Raw genomic sequence first — 23,185 nt, forward strand, 5'->3', positions numbered from 1 at the left:
GTCCCAGAACCATCTGCTGAAGACTATTCCTGCCCCACAGTATGCTCTTGGCAACACTGTCAAAAATCAATTGACTATAGATGTATGGGTTTATCTCTGGACTTTCCACTCTGTTGAGTACCACATTTTTTTGATCCCTGTAGCTTTGTAGAAAGTCCTGGAATCAGGAAAGAAGTCTTCCAACTCTGCTCTTTTTCAAAAATTTGGATATTCTGGGTCCCTTACGATTCCATATGAATTTTAGGATCAACTTGTCAATTTCTGCAAAAAAAGCAGCTGAGTCAGTTGGTTTTCTTGTAGATTTGTACAAAGAGGTATTTGTCTGATTAGGCTGACAGAAGGATCACTAATAGGTCTGGTAACTTTGTCTTTAATGTGAACTTTGGGATTAAGTTTGCAAGAATTTGGGATTTTTGTTTACTACTGCTTGATACTGAGGCAAAAGAGCAGAGGGCACTGGAGAAGCACAAGTCTGGAGTACACATGTGCTTAAACAGTCTGCCATTCAGACAGTCACTGAACCATTTCTGCACTCCAGCTTAAAATCTGTAATGAAAACAGGGGTGCACACATCAACACAACCGTGTTGTGGGAATTGTGGGAATGGAGGCCTTGGGCTCCTTTGTGCACTTGGAGGACCTGCTCGAGCACCTTCTTAGAGGACTTACTGGCCTGGGAGGTGGCCGTAGGAGCCCTGTGGCCTACTGCTTGTCTGCAGCTGTGAAGAGGACACTGAAGTGTATCAGGTAGAGTACAGCGATGGTACCCAGGCCGAGGAAGTTCTTCTGGAATCCTGCTTACCCACCCATTGTTAACTAAGATGAAGGGACCTAGCTGGCCCTCAACCCTAGCCCAAGTCCACCTCAGGCTTCTGAGGTGACTCAGTTCCTGAGAGAGATAAGGACCTAGACTGGGAAAACCAGCAAGGCAGGGGGAGCTGAAAAACCAACGCTGGTGGCTAAGGAGCATCTTGCACTCTGATCAGGCCCTGCAGCCTCCCTATATTGAGTGTGCCTCACTCACTCAATATACACTTACTTAATGCACACTATGCATGGCTAAGATAATCGCCACTCAGGAAGGGGTGACAACAAAAACAAGTGACTTTAATGTCTACCTTTCAAAATTGTGAAGTTCTCCTCCCTGGTCTTCCTTATCATTTCAAATGTCATGGCTTAATTCACCAGCTTCCGAGTTCCCCTGCTTCCCAGTGTCCCCTCATCTGCCACCATCTGACAGGCAAGAATTCCTCCATCAACTGATCTGGAAGCTGAATGCCTAGAACAAAGACATCTGCAAACTGATTCTGGCAAAAAGAAAGGAATGGAGCCCTTAAATCTGAGTAGGTCATGAGAGTGGGTATGAAGAGGATAGGAAACTCCTTAGTATCAAATATTCAGACTATTCCTACTCTATCTCAGCTCACATGTAAATCCAGAGAAACACATGTGCATACCAATTAGAAAGAAATGAACAGTAGCCAGAGTTGCCACAGTACACTTTCTTCCGTGCTGCCAAATACACCCTGAAGTCTGGGTCTTATAAGTTATTTTCCCTGCTCTGGGAGAGGAAGGTACCATCAGCAGTACAGACTCAAGTTACAATGTTCTTAAATTCATGTCACTTGTTTATAATACGATATCATATCATCCAGAGTTTCAAAAGTAACCATTGGGGCTTGTGGTGGGCCACTGGGGGAAGGAGTGGATGATGAGTATGAAGAGGCGGGGTCCTGGCTCTGGCCAGAGTGCGGCACTGGGTCACTCTGCGCAGGTGCAGGTCTGTTCCATGTCTGGCTACTCAGAGAACCAGTTCTCTTCTGACCCACAAAGTAATCCGATGGGGGAGCAAACTCAGGGTCTCTCTCAGACCGGAGATCTGACTGCCTCTTCGACCAGTACCCAAAGGAAAAATCTAGTAAAAACAAGAAAGTGAATTATTAGACGTGATTGTTGAATCAGTTGAATGTTTACTGTTACTACTTTTTATTGTAATAAAAATATTTTTTAAGGGCACCTTAAATTTTCTGGAGAACAAGGACAGCAATAACAAAACTCTAAATACAAAATACCTACAAAAGTATAAGGAACCAGGTTTAAGAAAATGGGGTAAGAACTTCCTGATGGAGAAAGGTTCAAGGAAGGCTTTCCGGAGAAAGAAGGCTGATAGGTTCTGGAGACAATGCCAAAAAGTACTGAAATTGTATCTGAGGGAGAAATATTGAAAAATTAAGCACTCAGATAATTGACATGATGTTATGTATACTTCACACCAAAACACAAATTTTGTCCTTTATTGAGTTTTAGAGGGCACAAAGGCCACCTATCCAAATCTACCTTAGTATTTTACCACTATTTGTAACAGTGGCACTAATAACCAAAGGCACTTACTTAACCATCTGCATCTTTTACTTTTGTCATGGATCTCATTAGCTCCAACAATATGAGCTAATGTGCTACTGAGATGACTTTTCTCAAAAAGGCATAAACCAAAGTCTACTCCCAAAGAAAGGCTGCTGTGGGCACCATGGTGTATTTACAGAACAAATGTACAGAAAATTTTGTATAACCCAATGGAATCATATGTGAATCCAGATTAACACACTGGGACACAGACTGTTTTCAACTGAACATAAAAGAGACTGCTAAAAAACACAGAGTACATTACAATACCAACCCTTCATAAGATGTTTAAAAGTGGTTCCTAAGAAATATCATCCCAAAGCTGTAAAACCATATGGGGGCAGCACCGACTTCAGAAACCATCCCTCAAGTGCTTCTTAAAAAAAACCCAATCCAGTAGGCATGATGCCTTGTAGACCTTGGTTTTTTATAATCACACTTTCTGGTGCTCCAGTCTACAAACAGCGTGCCTGGGTATTGAGAAGAAATTAGTTCAGGATCTGGAGAATTCCTTAAGCTTCCAAGGACCACTAGGACTCACCAAAACTGCACTTCTCAGGAGAACCATTGCCCTTACCTTTCCCCCTGTCCCACTCCCGGATGTGCGGCACCCCAGGCCTGGTATCCTTCCTCTCCTGAACGATGACTTCTACTTTGCTACTCTGGGCAGCTGTACAAGGAGTCGCCATGACCTCTGATTCTGGTGGCAAAGGCCCAATGACATCTCCATCTATTTTTGGCAAGAGAGTAAGACTTCATTATAACAAAGCTTAAAATTATTTTTAAAAATTAATCCTAAGAGTTAACACAATAACCAGTATTTACTGAGCACCTATCATGTTCTGGGGAGTGAAATAAGTACTCTGTATGCAACAGTTTATTTAACTCTGTAACAATCCTAATAAAGTTAGTACTGGTATTCTCATTTTAAAGGTAAGGAAAACTCAGTTCAGAAATGCTACACAGTTAGAAAGGGACAAAAGCCAGGATGCAAACCCAGGCTGGATGGATTTCAAAGTCTCTGTGTTTCCCACTATTCCTCTACTTCCCCTGACTAGTAATTGAAAGACCAAACTCCCTCCAATTACTCAACTATAGTAAGAGTCTCAGACAAAGCAGAGATAAACTTAGGGTGATGAAGAGCTGCAGCCTTGCCAGAGGCTGAAGTCTATTCCATTTTGACCATATTTTAAAAGAATGGATTTTTAAAAAACACTGTGGTGGCACTTTTTGTGGAAATAACATGTTTGGGAGCAGAGCAAAAACAGAGAAACAACATGCAGAGCTTAACAATGCTACAGGGAGAGAGCATTTATTCAAAACTAAACAGATGAGTTTCCAACTCCTAAGTGTTTCTGACCTCCTTTCAAAGCTAAACTGAAGTAGGTACAGAATTAGAAAACGGCCCATGGCTTAGCACAGGCTTTTGTACGTCCTTAACAGCACACCCCCTTCCTCCTTTTGGGACTAGAATGACCCCCAGCTACAGCTGGGTAAGCAGCACCTCGCTCAAGAGGCCATTTCCTAACCTCCCCTGTAGCTGGGGGTGGCCCGTGGACTACTTTCTGGCCACTGGGATGTAAACGTGGCTGTGTGTGATTCCAACTCATGTTCCTAAAAAGGAAGCTGGTTCCTCACCCTCTTCTTCCCCTGGGGCTGGATCACAAATAGGACTGAGGAGCTAGTGACTGTATAGGTGGGGGCAAGCCTTTAGGGACCATCCAGGGCAGAGCCCTGGATGCCCACCAGCTCTGAAGTGTCAAACTAAAGAAGCAGAAGTCCCCTTTGTTTGAGTCAGTCTAGTCTCTGTGTCTGGGCACTTTAGCCCAGACTAGCATAACTCACCCAGTGAGTGAGTTGGACCACAGTACTTAACAGTGTTCCCAAGCATTTTAACAGTCCTTTGGTCAGCTATCTATACCCATGAGTGTGAATTCTTTTTTTTTTTTATTATCTGACTTTGTGGATGTATTTCTTCTTTAAAATATAATAACAAAACTATAGCTACTGCAAAAGAAAACAGGCCTAAAACATGTATGTGCACAACTAAATTTTATCTTAAAATATCTTTTAAGTATTCTACTTAGATATCTTACCTCCAAATAAGTCTCAGTTATAAACTGTGCTGTTCTAAGAAGTGACACAGTATACTGTTTACCCTTGTATACAGCCTAAAGCATTCTTTGGAGTGTAACTAAAGCCCACTATGGTTATAAAAACTGCTCCCGGGAATACCTCTGATATGTCCTACTTGCTTAGAGAATAAGCCAGATGGATGATTATCATATTGCCAGTCCTATTATTAAGCCATCAACGGAACTAAAATTTTTCCTTTTGAGGTTTAAAAACATGAGCCATGATTTACCTGTATTTTCTTCCTCTGCTCCATCTTCTTTTGATTTTTTCATCTTTTTTTGTCGGAGTTTTGCAAGCCTCGCTTCTAACATAGCCTTTCGCTTTTCCTTTATGTTTTCTCGTTTTGTTCTCTGATCTGTTGTCTGAACAGAAGAGAAAATGAGAACGTTATTAGCCATATTCAAAATATTTGCTTAAAAGGATGAAATAATTAATTTATTCTAAAAATAGACTGAATGATTTTCATACCACCTCTAAGCCGCCATCCATGAGATCTTCAAAGTGAAGACCCGTTAAGTCCTCTTACACAACCTCTGAGGTTTTCTGAAGTTTACTAAGAGTTCACAAAGCATCCTGGAAGGCTTAACGTTCAAGACAACCAACCAATTCTGTTGTACTCTTTAATCTCTTTAATAACTCTATTTTCCTCACCCAGGCTGCTCCAAAAGTGCCATTTTTAAACAGAATTTAAAACACCAAATTATACAGGTTACTTCTGAAGAACTACAAAGCTTGAAACACCAAAATAATACGGCAATTACTTTTATGAAGCCTATAATTGCATTCTGAATAGCAATATAAATTTCTAACTAATTTACTAGATTTTAGGCATTATAGTCCAACAAGAAACCAAACTGCTCAAATCTTTAATGTCAACTTTAAGTTTAATTTATACCTGTTCACGCAGCATTTCTAAAGTTTTCATCTGCTTGTTTCTCAACTCTTTATCTCGGGCAAATGCAAAATATCCAACACCAAGTTGCCGGGCCTCTGAAATTAGTCAAAATTATCCAAAAGATTAAGTTTCCCTCATCAGTGAATTAGACTTAGGCCAAAAGCAAAAAGGAACACAGTGATATCTGACACAAGTTTGTTGTTGTTTTTTACAGAACAGCTTTAAAAAAAAAAAAAAAAAAAAGCTGTTTTCCTCTTGTTTGTCAAGTGATAAAATATAACAAATATTCATTAATTTTTCAGTTTTAGACTGTTCTTCATATCTCTTGGGGATCAAATTCCTGGATTAACAGACCCTCTGTTAGGAAGGTGCTCCCAATATGAGTACTTTTTAGGCTCTGAACTAAACAAAGGGGTATTTTCAATTCCAAAAAAAAAGTCTTTTATTTTTACATGAAAGCTGCTGCTTTATGAATACATCCCTTTATGCTTGCCATTCATTCAAGATTTAAAAAAAAAAGAACTAAAAAGCTGCCAGAGGACTATACCATTTTCACGAATGTCTTCATAATGTACGGGCCCCATTGGCCTTCTCAATGCCTCTCTCTCTTCTTCTTCCCATTGCTGGCGCTGGAGTTCTTTTCTCATATCTTCAGACAGTAAAGTTTTTTCATTTGCAGGACTAACAAAACTAGGAGAACAGAGCAAAAAACACCTAAGGTAAGAGCTGTGACACAGCAACACTTCAGCTTAGGCAGCAGGAACATGGATGAGTAATTGTTTGAAGAGCAGTTCCTTACAAAGATTTCTGACCCACAATACCACTGGGAGATTGCAAAAACCATTTTCACCTTTCTTAAATTGAGCAGCTGACCTATTACATTACCATAAAGGAACCTTGCCTCAGCACTCAAATGAATCACGTCCTTCCCACCCTGGCCTTGGGCTGAATGGAGGGCAGCAGTTGAGGCACGTAGGAGGAACTCAGGTCATCCTTTGGATGGTCTCCAGGGCGGAGCCAAGGAAGCAGTGCCCGGGCAGTGCCTCCTGTCCTGTCAGACAGCTCAGAGCTTGGCTTCTGCACCTCCTTCCCTGTGCTGAACCCAGGCCTACTAGAATGTGGAGGACTCAGACAAAAGGGACCTTTTCTCAACACTTTCCACACAAAAGCTACCCTGGGTGAGGAGAATTTGGTTTCTTGGAATATTTTAGCAAATCACCTCTTAGGTGTGTATTAAGCCCCAAAGAAAAAATTCCAGCCATAAGCCCTTACTTCAGAATGCAAAGATGTATAAAGAAAAAGTTAATAAAGTTAATTCCCTCCCTGCCCCCACCTGCTGTGGGATAACCAAGGGCATAGCCTTAAACACTTTCACCACAGTGGTTTGTGTTGTGGGCTCATTCTCTATTTGTTACTCTGTAAGCAGACATCCTTCCAAGTCAATAGATATGCTCCAACTCATTCCTTGTAGTAGCTCCACAATATGGAGAATCAACCATTCAGGCTGTTCCCTGAGTATGGACTATGTGTGTACACTAATCACAAAAAAGCGCATCTGCAAATACTCTCACACACTCAAGAAAGACCTCCTTACCAGAGCACCAAGGATAATTAACTAAAAGCCTTGCCCAAAAAACGGTCTCTGTGTCTACACATTTCTCCCCTGGGCAAAACTTTGCATGTCACATACTTACAGCCTCCCCTGAAGGTTTTTATCCATCTCCAACAGATCTGGCAAATCCTTTTTCATACAGCGCCGTGATCGCCCTAAAGAATCCACATAATCCACCCTGAAATAAAAGTGAAAAGGTATAAGGCAGGCTTTGGACATGACATACGGTTCTCTAAGTCAGGGAGCTGGTACACAATAAGAAGTAATGTAGGCTTTAATGCTAAGAAAAACCCTCAACCTGAGAAACCACTACCATTGGTAAGAACATGATTTTCAGAGTTAAAAGGTGTCACACAATCAGCTCGTTGTGCCTGTGTTTTGTTTTTTTTGTTTTTTTTTTCTTGTTAGGGCTGAACCCATGGCATATGGAGGTTCCCAGGTCAGGGGCTGAATCACAGCTACAGTCACCGGCATAAGCCCACAGCCACAGCAATGCAAGATCCGAGCCGCATCTTCGACCTACCCGGCAGCTTGCAGCAATGCCAGACCCTTTAACCCACTTAGTGAGGTCCAGGATCAAACCCGCATCCTCAAGCATATTAGTCATGGTTTTAACCCGCTGAGCCACAATCGGAACTCCTCATTGTACCTTTTATTTAATCTTAGTTTTAGAAACTGTAGAAAATGACTGATCATGTACATCTCTGATTTCAAAGATAAAGAGCCCACACAGACTCTTACTGCAACATCTCAGAACTTACTTTAATCTGGTTTAAACAAACCCAATTATTTTATCAGCATTATAACAACTTTGCTCTGTACCACATTCTCAATTTGCTCACTTCCTCATGGTCTTCCCAAATTTGACCTTTTATCCTTCTAATTGGTACAATTCTTCCCAATGAATTAGCAATGTCTTAATATGTATTTTAGGGACTCTTTTTAACTAGGATGAAGCCAAGCAACACACATTTTGTATCACAAAAGAGCCTCAACAGCAGGCCAGTCTGTGCTATCTCCTCGTCTCTGCCCAAAGCACCTTTGTCTAGGCAGGGAAGCCAGGAAGCCAGCAAGGCCAATGAAATACTCAGACTCCCTCAATAGCAAATAAGGGCAGGTTTTCAAGGAAAACATTTCCTTTGCATTATGATGCAACAGATTTTTAATTTTTTAAATTACCAGCAGGGAAATCACCCATATAGCCTTTGGCATGGGACTAAAAACACAGAAGGGCCACCACTGCTGCTGGACCAACTCAAAGTCAGATTCCTATGCGTGCAGCTATGCTTCTGTTAGTCTTTTCTTTCCTCTCACAAAGGCTATTTCCAATTGTCAGCCCATCACTTAAAATCTGAATGTTTGGGAATCCATAACTACAGTCCTAAAGCTGATTACAAGTAAATAAAATCTCCAACTGCAGAAAGCAGTTTCTTTCTTTTCTTCCTTTTTTTTCCCTTCAATGAATGGAGAATGAAAACCATCTAGCCAGATGGTCTGAGTAATTATTTACAGTATTTTTATGGAAAGATTTTTCTACCACCTGGAACTTAACTACCAAAAGGATTTTACTAGCGGTTACGATTCTGGAACTTAATCTAAAAAACAAAAAAAAAGTGTGAGAACTGCCATATGGTGGCATGTGACACCTTCGATTGCCCTCCTAACTTCTCAAATCACTAATAAATTGGTTGCAAGCATATAGGCATTAATAAGAGAATAAAAAACACATTAAACCTTTCAAAGGAGATGAGATTTCTGCTATAAAAAGCAATCATAGGCTATTCTGTTCCAGAGAAGGCCTCCAAAACACACAGATCCCATCAAATGAAGTGGCAGAACAGTAGCTGGCAACGGCCAACTGTGCCATGTGATCATCAACACAATGACCCGAGGCACCCAAGAGTGACAGAGGAGAGCTCAAAGTTACTCCTTCTTCACAGGGCAGTGGTGGGGGGAGGAGCTAAGGGCTAAGGCACTTGCCCATGAAATGCTCCTAACAAACAGCAGGCAGGATATTTAAGAATACCAAAAGTTTGCTTCAATCTTCGTCTGATAATAAGGATTTACATGTCATTAATAAATAAAAGGTAAGACCCAAAGGAGCAGGAAGTGCTATTAGAGTTCAGAGAAAGGAGAAACCACTCAAACTAGAAATGATGAAGAGAAGCATAGATGGAAGAGACCACATTGCACTTGCTCCTCTTCCGGCTGCTAGAGTGAGCATGCAGCCACTTAGTCCAACCCAAATGTAAGTGTTTCAGGAGACAGGTAAGAAGCCCCGCAGCAGCATGAAGCTGAGAGTTCTCTGCATTCCCTAGCAGGGAAGACTGCTCTCTTCACTCATAAGTGACTCCTGCCCACAGAGCTAACAGCTGACAGAAGGTCAACAACTGCTGCCAACAATCCTGGGCAGGTCCTAACAAACGGCCCCATGATGAGGACATTTGAGCCCTGAAGGGGGGTGGGTGGGCTCTGCACCAGCAGAACAGGCAGGGTTACTCCCAGGGCTCAGCCGCTCTGCATTTCCATGCAACTTTAAGCCCTTCTGAACGAGTTCCTAGACAAGTTTTCAGGTAAAGAAATTCATAATAGAATTTTCATTCTGGTCTCTTTGTAAGGAAAAGACTAATTTTGTAAATCTTTATTATTGAAATTATTCTGAATTTTGCCTTCATGTAGGTGAATGGTAGGGAAACTAAATGTCTGCTTATACTCCACAGACAGCAGTTTCCTAGGAAGCCTAGAATACTCTTAAAGGGGTTGAAGGTCAACATCACAGGAACCAGGCATTGCTGTCCCTGTTCTACAGGTAAGGAAACTGAAGCTTAGAGAGGGGAGGAACTGGATCAGGACTGTATCACCAGAGAAAGGTGGATCCAGTGCTGTCCTGAACACGGTCCATGAGGCCTAGACTGCACAGCCAGAGTAAAGCTCACTGGGTCAGCTCTGCCAGCCTCTTTTCACTGGAAACAGATCACGCTACCTGCATGGTGAGGCTCCACAGTGCCTGGATACAGACACAGGTCAGGAAGCAGTATGGGTAACAAAAGAACATCCTTCTGCCTAAACACCTCTTTCACAACATATCAATGCCTCTGCTCCTGGCACATGGCAGAAGCTCAGTCCCTTTTTTTTTTTTTTTTTGGCTGCACCCCTGGCATAACAAAAGTTCACAGGTCAGGTATCAAACCCAAGCCAAGCCACAACAGCAACCTTAAGGCACAGTAGTGACACCGGATCCTTAACCTGCTAGGCCACCAGGGAACTCCAGGGGCTCAGTCTTTATAATTATTTCTTCATTGGAGCTACTACTTCTACATCTATAAATCCAATCCTACTTAAGGTAGAGTCTCAAAAAAAAGAAAAAAGAAAAAAGAAAACTGAGGAAAAATAGAAATGCCTTGAGAACAACCAAACAACATGACTCTGAAAAAGTAAATGCAAGTCTGACAATATTAATACAACCAAATGGCATAAAGTCACCAACCACTCTTCACTGGGGTCCTGGGGAGGAGGGATATCTTTTTCAGAAAGGATTTCTTCATCATCATCTCTTTTTCCTGTCCTTCTAGAATCTCTATTGGCACCAACTGTTTCCATTTCTTTGTGTCTGTCTATGATCTTCTGCGTGAAATCCACAAGGTACATATCCTCCACTTCTTCATCTAGGATAGAGAAACCAATTTTCAGATTCTTGACATCAAAGAAAAAGAACACACGTGGAAGAGATATGAAGCAGTTATATCCATCACTGAGCAGCTACATCGCTGCCCCCAACTGCTCACAAAGACACAGAGCCACCCTGGGACCTGGCAGGGAAGAGAGAGAGGCCACTGGACACATATACCATGTAAAAAATCTTTTAAAAGCCTCAAGTTTTCTGCTGCCTTGTCAATAACAAATCTGTTTGATTTCAGAAGGTTCATATAGCTAATTACATAATACAGAAGCAGAACTAGATTTCTCATGTCATCAGCCCAGAACAATAAAACTTTGTGGCTATTGGTAATACACCGCTCTAGCCATGTGGGCCATATCCCACAACCCTAATTATATTGCTGTGGTATGGCAAGTGTTTTAAGAGTTATAATATTAGGTAAAAGAAGTCCTCTGAATTCTTGTCAACACAATGAACACCACTTTCAGGCAAGGCATGGTGCCAAGATCTGCAGGACATACAGAGATGTGTAAGGTGCTACCTGCCCGCACAGCTTATGATCTACATGAGCTAAAACTTACACCCAAAGTTGAGGAGCAATCCATGGCTTTATTTTTTTCTTTTTCAGCTGTACCTTCGAAAACGTGCCACCCCAGAGACAAGACCAGATCCTTAACCCACTGTGCCACAGTGGGAACTCTAGCAATCTAGGACTTTAACCTAGGATAGGAGATGTATTCACATGAAGTTGAACTCTGCTGGATTTAAACTCTAAGGAATAGATATTAGGTTTCCCACTGCCAGGGGCAGGTGTTGTCCCACGTGCAGTAGAGAATAGCTGAGGCTCCAAAACTTCATGCGCCCAAACATGCTGGTCCAATATGCCTAGTGTAAGTGGGTCTGCCGCTTTGGGAGAGAACCATATCTCCATGTCCACAGGCACACTTCTTTGGACTTGATTTCTTCATTAACAATATATGTAAAGTTTGAATCAAATGAAAAAACTTAAAAAAAAAAAAAAAAGATCACAAAATACATAGCTCAAACGGGAAAGAAATGAACTCTCCCTGACCTGAGTTATAAGACCACCATGTAACAGTGAGGTCTCCTGGCTGATGGACACCCTGCCACTTCTTCAGGAGGAAAGCAAGCCTTGCTCATAGGCCTTTGCTTTGAGAGCATGCTGGGCTCCCCACCACACAGGGACCAAGCCTCCACTGTGTGGGCAGCCCATGATCAGGGTCCAGCCTCACTGTTCTCCTGATGCCCCACTGCCCACCTTCCTTGACCCTGGGCCAAGCCCCACTAATTGGCCCTGCCAGCTCTGGCTCTCTCCTCCTTCTGATCTGTTCTTCCCATTCTCCCCCTGCAGAACCACTCTCTCTAGCTCTCCAAAGCCTTTAAAACCCCAATCAGGGCCACCTTTTCCTTAAAGACTTCTATATATGCAAGTTTTTTAAAGGCAATAAAATATGCATTGCCTTATAAAATCTCTTCTACTATTGTCTAATCACAGGCTGGGTTTTCTTGTTCTGGGGCAGGAATGAGGAAAGGGGGATCTTTTTATTATTTTATAAGCACATTACAGAAAAAAAAAATGGAGAAAAACAAGGGAAAAGGAAACAACTCCAGTGCCCTGACATAACCATAATTCCTCCCCATTTTTTTTTATCATAGCAATAACTGTAATTGTGGTCCAATTAGACCTGGTTTCCTAAATTTGTTTTGTTCTGTGTGATTTTCCTCCACTGATGATAGCCTCCCATAAGGGTAGAGGCAGAGAGTTCTGCTTACACTGTTCTGGCTTGTCCCTTCATAGTACCTAATATGTGGCCCAGCACCAATGGGACAATCAAAAATTATTGCTAATTTTGTCTCTGTTCTGATGCAGAAAATAATCAATTTTACTTCTTAAACTGCTCCCTATTCTTACAATTATCTTAATAAATAATAAAAATACCACAGAGCTGTATGAATTACAGAAAATAAGGATATGTAAATAAATAATTATATTTACCTATAAAGTCTCCTTTAGTCATTTTTTCATATAATTTGGCTTTTTCTTCTAATTTCTCCCTAGGAGGAAAAAAAAAACAACAGATATTAGAAATGGTCTTATCACTGCCACTCCTGGTAAGGCTGTCCCACCCTCAACCTTACTGCAGCAATCTTCCCAAGGGGCCCGGACTGACGATGAGGTGGCATAACTAGAGCTGAGGGGACTCTCAGACTCAGCCACATTTGCTCTGCCAACTAAAGGTAAGCTGCGTGAGAGCCTGGCCCCTATTTCTCTTATTCATGACTATACGCCAGTGCCCAAAACAATACCTGCTCAATCAGTAGTGGATGAATGAATAAATGAATGAATTCAGATTCCAATTTAATTTAAATGCAACTTAAATGCCCAAAAAAGACCTATCTAAACAAAAACATTTTCTATTTGCAACCTTCTAAATCACCAAATTCCATGTAAACTCTGCATTTTAGAAGGGTCCCTGGTCTTCCATGGCTTATTAGGCCTCTCTAAGGAAGCTAGAAACCAGCTTTTTTTCTTTTTTTTGCTTTTACTGAAGTATGGTTGATTTACAATGTTGTGTTAATTTCTGCTATATAGCAAAGTGATTCAGTTTTATATATATATATCACATAGGTCAACCAGGAATTTTATATATATATATATATACACACACACACACATATAACTGAATCACAAAAATGTATATATGTGTGTGTGTGTGTATATATATATATATATTCCTTAGTATTCTTTTCCATTATGGTTTATCATAGAACACTGAATACAGTTCCCTGTGCTATATGGTAGGACCTTGTTGTTTATCCACTCTATATATATAATAGCTTACATCTGCTAATCCCAACCTCCCACTCCATCCCTCTTCCAAACCCTTCCTCCTTAGCAACCACAAGTTTGTTCTCCGTCCGTGAATCTGTTTCTGTTTTGTAGATAGGTTCCTTTGTGAGACCAACTTCTTAGAAGACTATTAGATATATGACAACGTCTATTTTACATGGAGCATGAGTAATTTATTAATGACAAATAGCTAATAAAAAACAAACATCAACCCTGGTATTTCGATATAGCATGTTAATTTTGTTCAGCTTAATTCTGGTGATTTATTCTTTAGTGGGTAAAACTGACAACTCTTTTATTCTAGAAATACTTGATGGTAAAGGGCCCCAAAGTGTATATCTGAGCTCTTGTTTGTTAAGGATCACATTCAATCATAATGGAAAATTTCATTTCTAATGGTGTCCTGAGGCAATAAAGTCCCTTGGACACACGGCTGCATGCTCTGGAACAAGTGACAACCTCTCTTATACCTCAGTTCCCACATCGTAATAGATGAGAAAGATAGCACTGCCTCTTAGGGGTTGTAATGAAGATTAATTAGATAACACATGTAAAGCATGCCATCTGCTATATCCTTTTTGTCAAGTCAGAAAGATTCCTCTTTCATTTTACACATTCATTCACAAGTACTGACTACAGCCTCCTCTGTTTAGGTGCACAAAGTCCCAGCTTCACAGGGGTTACATTCTAGACAGGGAGAAAGACAATAAATAAATGAAAAAGAGGATTTCAGACTGTGAAGGGAAGAAATAAAAGCAGATTTCCCCCAATTATTACACTGATGGTTTCAAAGTTATGACAGGAGATCAGGGAAGATATAGCAGAGAAATGGCCACTGGTTTTCATAGATGAAAGTCATTGGTGACGTTAGTAACTTCTCTAAGGCCTTACAGCCTCATGGAACTGTCTATGCCTGTTTATGTTTGTTCTTATTCTTGGCCATGCTCGAGGCATATGTAATTGGGATTCTAAATACAGGGTGACACTGCAAATAAGGAAAGAGCTCTTCTCTGCAGAAGTAGGCCAGCTAATGAACGGAATGGCAAAATATCAAGCATGAAATGACAGAATTAGAAAAATCTTAACTCTGAAACCATCAGTGTAATAACTGGCAAGACACATCAATGATAACAAAATTGTCTCATGAAAATATGTTGGGAAACAGGATAGTCACAGTCTCAGTTTCCCTCCTTAGATTATTATTAATTACAAATATAAAAAAGTATCTTTACAGTGGAAAAAAATTTAACAGACCTACCTTAATGGAGTGATCGAACTTATCATCGATAATAACTTAAAATGCCATTATGAACCTCCTGATGTTATTCAATGGGAAAGATAAAGCATCACCTCGATAGTATCCTTACCAAAAACAGTTATCATGACTCTAATAAGATTGTGGGACACTAATGAAACAACTCGCCTGGACTAATGAAACATCAATAGCCTAAGAGACAACAAAAAGGCAAGGAAATTGTTTCAGATTATAAGAGACTAAAGAGATATGACAACTAAATGCAATGTGTAATCTTTGAATCTTGGATTAAATGTCTTGCTTTTGGTTTGTTTTTTGTTTTCGTTTTTTTTTTTTTTTGGCCATGCCTGCAACACGTGAAAGTTCCCAGGCCAGGGATCAAACCCATGACACAGCAGTCATCAGAGTCCCTGCAGTGCCAGTGCCAGATTCCTAACCCGTTATACCACAAGAGAACTCAGATTAAATGTTTTAAAAAACTACAAAGGACATTACTGTACTAGGATACCTGGTGAAATCTGAAAATGGACCATATGATACTATTTTATCAGTGTTACATTTCTTGGGTAGGATGGCAGAACTGTGGTTATGCAGGATGATGTCCTGCATCTTATTCTCACAAGATATATGCTGAAATACTTAGAGGTAAAGTATCATGATGTTTAACAAAGTTGCTCCACACACTGAGGAGAGAGAGGGAGGGAGGGAAAAAATAAATTTTAAAAGATGTTAATTGGAGGAGTTCCCGTCATGGCGCAGTGGTTAACGAATCCGACTAGGAACCATGAGGTTGGGGGTTTGATCCCTGGCCTCACTCAGTGGGTTAAGGATCCGGCGTTGCTGTGAGCTGTGGTGTAGGTCTCAGACGTGGCTTGGATCCTGCATTGCTGTGGCTCTGGTGTAGGCCGGTGTCTACAGCTCCGATTAGACCCCTAGGCTGGGAACCTCCATATGCTGCAGGAATGGCCCTAGAAAAGGCAAAAAGACAAAAAAAAAAAAGATGTTAATTGGAGAACTTGGGTGAAAAGTATAAGAATGTTCACTGTACTCTTCCTTCAAATATTCTGTTGAAGTTTTTCATATTAAAAAGGTGGTGGGGGAGTTCCCGTCATGGCACAGTGGTTAACGAATCCGACTAGGAACCGTGAGGTTGCGGGTTCGGTCCCTGCCCTTGCTCAGTGGGTTAACAATCCGGCGTTGCCGTGAGCTATGGTGTAGGTTGCAGACACGGCTCGGATCCCGCGTTGCTGTGGCTCTGGCGTAGGCCGGTGGCTACAGCTCCGATTCAACCCCTAGCCTGGGAACCTCCATATGCCGTGGGAGCGGCCCAAGAAATAGCAACAACAACAACAAAAAAGACAAAAGACAAAAAAAAAAAAAAAGGAGGTGGGAAATTTAGGTTCTAAATGCTAATGTTATTGTACCTAGTAGCCCCAAACCACACCACCATGAGGACACTTCTTAAACACTTGTTGACAACCTTAGTGCCTAATAGGGGCTCAAAGTGGGGCTGTTTCATCTTTTAAACTGAGGTTATGTCTTATCTTCTTACAAGATTATAAATATGTCCTCAAACCATATTATTTTCAGAGTGTATTTTATAATTATAGAATATTTGATGAGAATGATGATAAAAATTAAAATTTTAAGTCAAAAAGAGTAAAAGTTGAACTTTCATTTCTTTGCTTGGATAGCTAGCTGCAAAGGCAACTGTACTTATCAGAGCTGAACTTTACCTTGCTTTGTCTAAAGTCTTCTGTTCTTCTAGCTTCTGTTCAGCATCCTTCTCAGCTCGATTAGAAACTCCTGCATTCTGTTTGCTCCAAATACTTGGTTTCTGGAGAATAATTTTAAAAGACAAAAAAATTGTCTACTTGTAAAAAAAGTAGACAATTACTTATAATATAGACTGTAAAAAAATCTCTACTTGCAGTTCCTGTCATGGCTCAGTGGAAATGAATCTGACTAGTATCCAGGAGGATGTAGGTTCGATCAATGGCATTAACCTACTCAGTGGGTTAAGGATCCAGTATTGCTGTGAACTGTGGTGTAGGTTGCAGATGCGGCTCAAATCCCAAGTTGCTGTGGCTGTGATACAGGCCAGCAGCTACAGCTCCAATTTGATCCCTAGCTTAGGAACTTCCATATGCCATGGATGTGGCCCTTTAAAAAAAACAAAAAAACTCTACTTGTACATTAGAATTAAAAAAAAACAAAAAAACAGATAATTAGATCTTATGAATTAATGGAAATAACTAGACCTCTAATAGCCACCTACATCTTAGGGGGGGCCTAAAAAGACAAAAAAAAAAAAAAGAATTTCTTTATACAACTGCAGTTACTTCTTTGCCCCCCACCCCCACCACAGCAAATGGAGGTTCCCAGGCTAGGGGCTGAATCAGAGCTGTAGCTGCCAGCCACAGCCACAGCCATACCAGATCAGAGCTGCATCTGTGACCTACACCACAGGTCACGGCAACACTGGATCCTTAACCTGCTGAGAGAGGCCAGGGATTCAACCTGAATCCTCATGGATACCAGCAGGGTTCATTAACTCTGAGCCACAACGAGAACTCCAACATTTACAACTCTTAAAAAAGACTCTGATATTTTCTTCATTTCTTCATTATCTGTTTATCTCTGGATTTATAAAAATCCATAAAATTAGATATCTTCCATGAGAATGTAAGCGACCACTTATTAACAGCAGGCACTATTTCAAAAGAAGTATAAAGGAATTAGACCATTATAATGTGCTTTTAAATCTTACTTATTTCTACTTTTACATTGAAAATATTTCATGCAGATGTTCAAATATAAGACAGGGATTTATGTGTAGCAGACACCATGGACACTTTCAAAAAACCAAAGTACAGTATAATTCCCCTATGTCTTTAATTAATGGAAATAATTAGATCTTATTTTTACCTTATTAGTTGTTTTTGGTTTCCCCAAAACTCCAGCATCTTTTAGAAGTTTTTCTTGTTTGAATTCTTCTTGTTTCCGGAAGAGTTCGGCCTTAAGATCTACCAACTAGAACAAAACCAATAAGCACACAAAAACATTTAATTAATTCTAGTGAGTGACTGGATTTCCAAGTTTTTATAATTCTCAAAGCAAGATTTCAAGCTCCTATAAATGGACGAAGATGTATATAAAATTAAATGCTTCAATGTAGAATCTAGGACAAAATAAAAACAAGTCATAACTTCATTCCAGCTCTGTTGGAAATATATTTAACTTTTAACATTCAAAGGCTTTCCTCTAGGCAAGGGAAGAGTGATAAAGTAAATGAAGTCTGCATCTTTTGGATTCAGATTCAACTAACATAATTGAACACCTTCTCTCTAACTGGCAGTGTACTTGACTTTTTCATGTAGTAATGTCATTTACACATCACAACAATTTATCATTTCTATAAGGAAACAATCTGAGCATCAGTATATGCCCATAACTTAACACTGAAAAGTAGGACACAAACAAGAATTAGACATACTCCTGCCTCAAAGAGCCTACAATCTAGTAAGAAAGGCAACTTATAATACCAGTCAAATGTAATAAATGACTTTAGAGTGCAATTAAGTAGGATAAAAGTTAAGGGAGTATTTTCTTCTGTCCAGAGTGATTGGAGAAGGCTTTGAAATGAGCCTTAAACGACAGGCAAGATTTCAAGAGCTAGAAATAAAATGGACTGAGTGAATTTTGTTTCAGCATTTTTTTTTTGCCTTTTTTCTAGGGCCGCACCCGCGGCATATGGAGGTTCCCAGGCCAGGCGTCTAATCGGAGCTGTAGATGCCAGCCTACACCAGAGCCACAGCAACGCTGAGCCATGTCTGCAACCTACACCACAGCTCACGGCAACGCCGGATCCTTAACCCACTGAACAAGGCCAGGGATCGAACCTGCAACCTCATGGTTCCTAGTCGGAGTCATTAACCACTGAGCCATGACAGGAACTCCATGTTTCAGCATGTTTTTAAAACTGGAAGTTTAGCTGAACAGGGTTCAGTAAAGGCCAGGGCAAGGGGAAAAGAGGAGTTGACGAATACTCCTCTGGCCTTCAGCTGTGTCAGTAACAACTATCTACTCTGCAAAAAAGAATATGTTGATAATTTCAAGGATCCAAGTACAGCTACTTATACACATGGGCATTTATAAATTGGAGTTCCCGTTGTGGCGCAGTGGAAACGAATCTGACTAGGAACCATGAGGTTGAGGGTTCGATCCCTGGTCTCACTCAGTGGGTTAAGGATCTGGTGTTGCCTTGAGCTGTGGTGTAGGTCGCAGACGCGGCTCAAATCCTGCGTTGCTGTGGCTGTGGCGTAGGATGGCAGCTACAGCTCTGATTAGACCCTAGCCTGGGAACCTCCATATGCTGCAAGCGTGGCCCTAAAAAGCAAAAAAAAAATAATAAAAGTAACTACATTGGATACTTATAAAGCCAGCACCAGAGACTGACTTTTAAGGGAAATGAAAATGAGTTCAAGGAATTCTATTTTGGAAGAAATCACTTTAAAAATAGGCTTAGGGAGTTCCTGTCGTGGCACAGTGGTTAACGAATCTGACTAAGAACTATGAGGTTGCAGGTTCGGTCCCTGCCCTTGCTCAATGGGTTGACGATTTGGCATTGCCGTGAGCTATGGTGTAGGTTGCAGACACGGCTCGGATCCCGTGTTGCTGTGGCTCTGGCGCAGGCCGGTGGCTACAGCTCCCATTCGACCCCTAGCCTGGGAACCTCCATATGCCACAGGAGTGGCCCAAGAAATGGCCAAAAGACCAAAAAAAAAAAAAAATTAAAACTTAAGCCTTTTCTCCTAAACTTTCTTAACCACATCACTAATTGTGGTTAACTGTGATTAATCTAGCCACACATTTTCCTATTATGGACTACTTTTGAATTTATTTATTTTGCTTTTTAGGGCTGCACCCAAGGAATACAGAGGTTCCCAGGCTAGGAGTCAAATCAGAGCTATAGCTGCTGGCCTATGCCATAGCCACGGCAATGTAGGATCCGAGCTGTATCTGCGACCTACACCACATCTCACAGCAATGCCAGATCCTTAACCCACCGAGCAAGGCCAGGGATCGAACCCCCAACTTCATGGTTACTAGTCAGATTCATTTCTGCTGCACCACAAGGGGAACTCCCAACTACTTTCAAATTTTAAAAGAAAGATGTTCAGAAAAGTGTCAATTCCAAGGTGGCATTCATATTATCATTATAGCTCATTCGAACATGTCAGGATAACTTCAACTGTATAGCTCTTTGGTTCCTAATCCTCAAAGATAATAGCCAGCACCAATGTTCTCTATTAGACAAGGAAAAGGGGCTTAAGTATTTGGGACACTTCAGTGTTTTCCTTCAGAGCCCTTACATCCTAACCTGCAGTAAATCCAAAATTAAACCAAAGGTTAGGCAATTTGCTCTGATATCATGGAAAACAGAGCAGCTTTGGAGTCAACCAGTGTTGGAGACCACTGAACAGCTCAACTCTGCGCAAGGCATATATCTGCTGACACAGAGTTCTAAAGTACAGGGTCTCCTACAAAGACATTATGCATCAACTATGCTATTCAATAAGCAGCTGAACTAAGCCCTAGAGGTATGCACCAGTGCGAATAGTTTCCTTTATTATTCACTAAGAGGTACCCTTGTCTTTGCCTATGCTTGCTCCAGCTCACTAATCTACATAAGGCATCTTCCTTAATAAAAGTGGGCTAAAGCCCAGGGCCTTTGTTTCGTGGAAAGGAGTGCCTCCTGGTCTCCCACTTTCTTAATGTAAAAGAGTCTTGTGTGTTTTGTTATACCGCACCATCCCTCTTCCAGGATTCCCCATTTCCCTGTAGCAATGGACACGGCAAACCAGACTGATTGAGCCTGGTTCTACCATGAAGAATTCTGAATGTAAGCTGGAGCAGGCCCCTTCACTTTCGGAGCCTCAATGTCATCATCCAGAAAACGGGGATAGGGAGTTCCTGTCGTAGCTCAGAGGTAACGAACCCGACTAATATCCATGAGGAAGCAGGTTTGATTCCTGCCCGCTCAATGGGTTAGGGATCCCGCGTTGACTGTGGCTGTGGCGTAGGCCTGCCAGCAGCTACAACTCCAATTCCACCCCTAGCCTGGGAATTTCCACATGCCGCGGGTGCGACCATAAAAAGACAAAACAGAACAAAAAAAGGGGATATTACCCGCACCTTCCTCCTAAAGCAGTTGGGAGGGTTCAGCACAACAGGCTCTGGCACAAGTACTCAGAGCAGGTTTTCTTCCCAGGAGTTAACTAACTTAATAAAGCTGATTTTGTCCTGTTAGACCTGACAGCTCCAGGCCGTGCACCTCCAGGTGTATGAATATCGGGTTACTTTCTGGTCGGGGATGCGGGGCATACGGGATACTGGGAGGGAGGTAAGTCACACTCTGACATCCTGGAGGGACCATTCTGGTCCCTGAACCAAAGCGGAGGATGACAGAGAGCACAGATAAGGGTCCCCTCCACGGAAACAGACAAGGCTGGCAAGGAGGCCTGGCTGTCCTAGAGCGGAGGCAGGAACATTCCTAACCCGGAAAAGACGGCAGTTTCAGGCTGGTGTCTTGAGGGGCCGGCCTGGCACGCGTGCACACTGGAACGGAGACGCCCAGGCCCGGCTCCGGTCTGAGAAGAAAAGCCAGGCCCGGGGTCCCGTCTGAGGGGAGACTAACCCTGCGTCCCTGAGGGAAGAAGCAAGCTAGCCGAGATTCTTGTCCGGCGGAGGCAAGGAGAACGCGGAGCCCGTACTTACCGAGGACGCTGTGACGTCCAAAGGTTTTTTCCTCCGGTCCATCGTGGCCCTAGAGTGTCCCAGCCCAAAGCGAACGCTTTACGTATCCCGGCAGGCCTCGAATACCCGCTTCAGGAGCGACCGGAAGTGTCTTTAAGATAGCGACGCTGTTTACGTTTTTGTGCCATCTTGAGAAGGTCAGAACGTGGTAAGTATTGCGTCTGTGACCATCTTGAGAAGGTCTGAGAGCTCACAGAGATGAAGCTAACTCCTAAGGCCATCTTGAAGAGGGCGGGAGGTAAAAAGGCCAGTGTTGGCGCCATCTTGAGGAGGTCTACATACGGCTTTGCAGAGCAATTGGCTCCATCTTGAATGGGGCGGATTGGGTGTGGCAATGGCGCCATCTTGGGAAGGGCGTAGTGAACTAAAATGAATGTTTTCCCACTGAAAAAAAGAGATGGGTTACCAGGATCGCAAAGATCTAAATGCCATTTGAAGATCTGCTATATGCCAGGTACTGTCTGGTGCTTCTCATATGGTATTATTATTATTATTATTTTTTGTCTTTCTGCTGTTTCTTTGGGCCGCTCCCGAGGCATATGGAGGTTCCCAGGCTAGGGGTCAAATGGAAGCTGTAGCCACCAGCCTACGCCAGAGCCACAGCAATGCGGGATCCGAGCCGCGTCTGCAACCTACACCACAGCTCACGGCAACGCGGAATCGTCAATCCACGGAGCAAGGGCAGGGACCGAACCCGCAACCTCATGGTTCCTAGTCGGATTCGTTAACCACTGCGCCATGGTGGGAACTCCTCACATGTTAATTTATTTAAATTCTCACAAGAGTCCTATAAGATAAGGATTATTAATTTTAGTGGAAATAACAATAATACTAGCTAACATTGATATAGTGCTATGTGTCACTTTACATGTTTCAGCTCCTAGGAATGTTAACTCCAGGAGTCAACCCCCTCCGGTTGGAATCCCTCCTTCACCACTTACTGGCTGTATGATCTTGGAAAGTTACTTTCTATGTGTCTCAGTTTCCAAAAGGGAATAAAATAGTACTTACTTCATGGAGTTCAATGAGGATTAGATGAAGTGAGCTAGTCGATAAAAATATTAATGATGTGGTAGACAGGGTAATGACACCACCCAGCACACCCCTGAAACTATGTTTTCTTCTATGGCAAAAGGGATTTCCAGATGTGATTAAGGATTTTGAGAGAGTGAGGTCATCTAGGTAGGTCCAATGTAATCACAAGGGTCTTTGTAAGAGGGAAGCAGAAAGGTCAGAATCAGTGAAAGAGCAGATGCTACACTGTGAGCTTGGAAGAAGGAGGATGGTGCCACTGTGGAGGCATGTAGGCAGCCTCTAGAAGCTGGAAAAGACAAGGAAATGGACCCTCCTCCAGAGCCTCCAATGCAGGGCCCCTGCATCTAGATTGTAGCTTTGCAGGGCTCATTTCAGGTTTCCCACCTCCAGAGCCTTAAGAGAATACATTTGTGTTGCTTTAAACCACTAATTTTGTGGCAACAATAGGAAACTGTTACCAATGATAATGACTGAAGCAGTAGCATGTATGTGTAACTGTTT

The 23,185-nt window shown here is 41.9% G+C and overlaps 1 protein-coding gene across 1 annotated transcript; it reads right to left on the reverse strand.

Annotated features, from left to right (window-relative positions):
• Positions 1-1,486: 1,486 nt before the first annotated feature.
• Positions 1,487-21,786, reverse strand: CCDC174 (coiled-coil domain containing 174). The gene is made up of 11 exons (XM_047781710.1): positions 21,611-21,786; positions 17,759-17,863; positions 16,567-16,667; positions 12,721-12,779; positions 10,533-10,710; positions 7,128-7,223; positions 5,981-6,123; positions 5,434-5,528; positions 4,768-4,900; positions 2,980-3,132; positions 1,487-1,914 (listed from the first exon to the last, which is right to left on the reverse strand). Exons 1-11 carry the CDS (start codon positions 21,650-21,652, stop codon positions 1,616-1,618), a joined length of 1,404 nt encoding a protein of 467 aa, XP_047637666.1. The 5' UTR covers positions 21,653-21,786; the 3' UTR covers positions 1,487-1,615.
• Between the last annotated feature and the right edge of the window lie 1,399 nt (positions 21,787-23,185).

This window comes from Phacochoerus africanus, chromosome 1 (genome assembly GCF_016906955.1).
Source record: "Phacochoerus africanus isolate WHEZ1 chromosome 1, ROS_Pafr_v1, whole genome shotgun sequence".
Lineage (NCBI taxonomy): Eukaryota > Metazoa > Chordata > Mammalia > Artiodactyla > Suidae > Phacochoerus > Phacochoerus africanus.

Excerpts from the sequence above, each read along its gene's own strand:
- CCDC174 (XM_047781710.1), bottom strand. The coding sequence starts at position 21,652 with ATGGACCGGAGGAAAAAACCTTTGGACGTCACAGCGTCCTCG. Across the intron at positions 16,668-17,758 it reads AACCAAAAACAACTAATAAG|AAACCAAGTATTTGGAGCAA; the intron begins GTAAAAATAAGA and ends ATTATTCTCCAG. Across the intron at positions 7,224-10,532 it reads CAGGACCCCAGTGAAGAGTG|GGTGGATTATGTGGATTCTT; the intron begins GTTGGTGACTTT and ends CTTTTATTTCAG.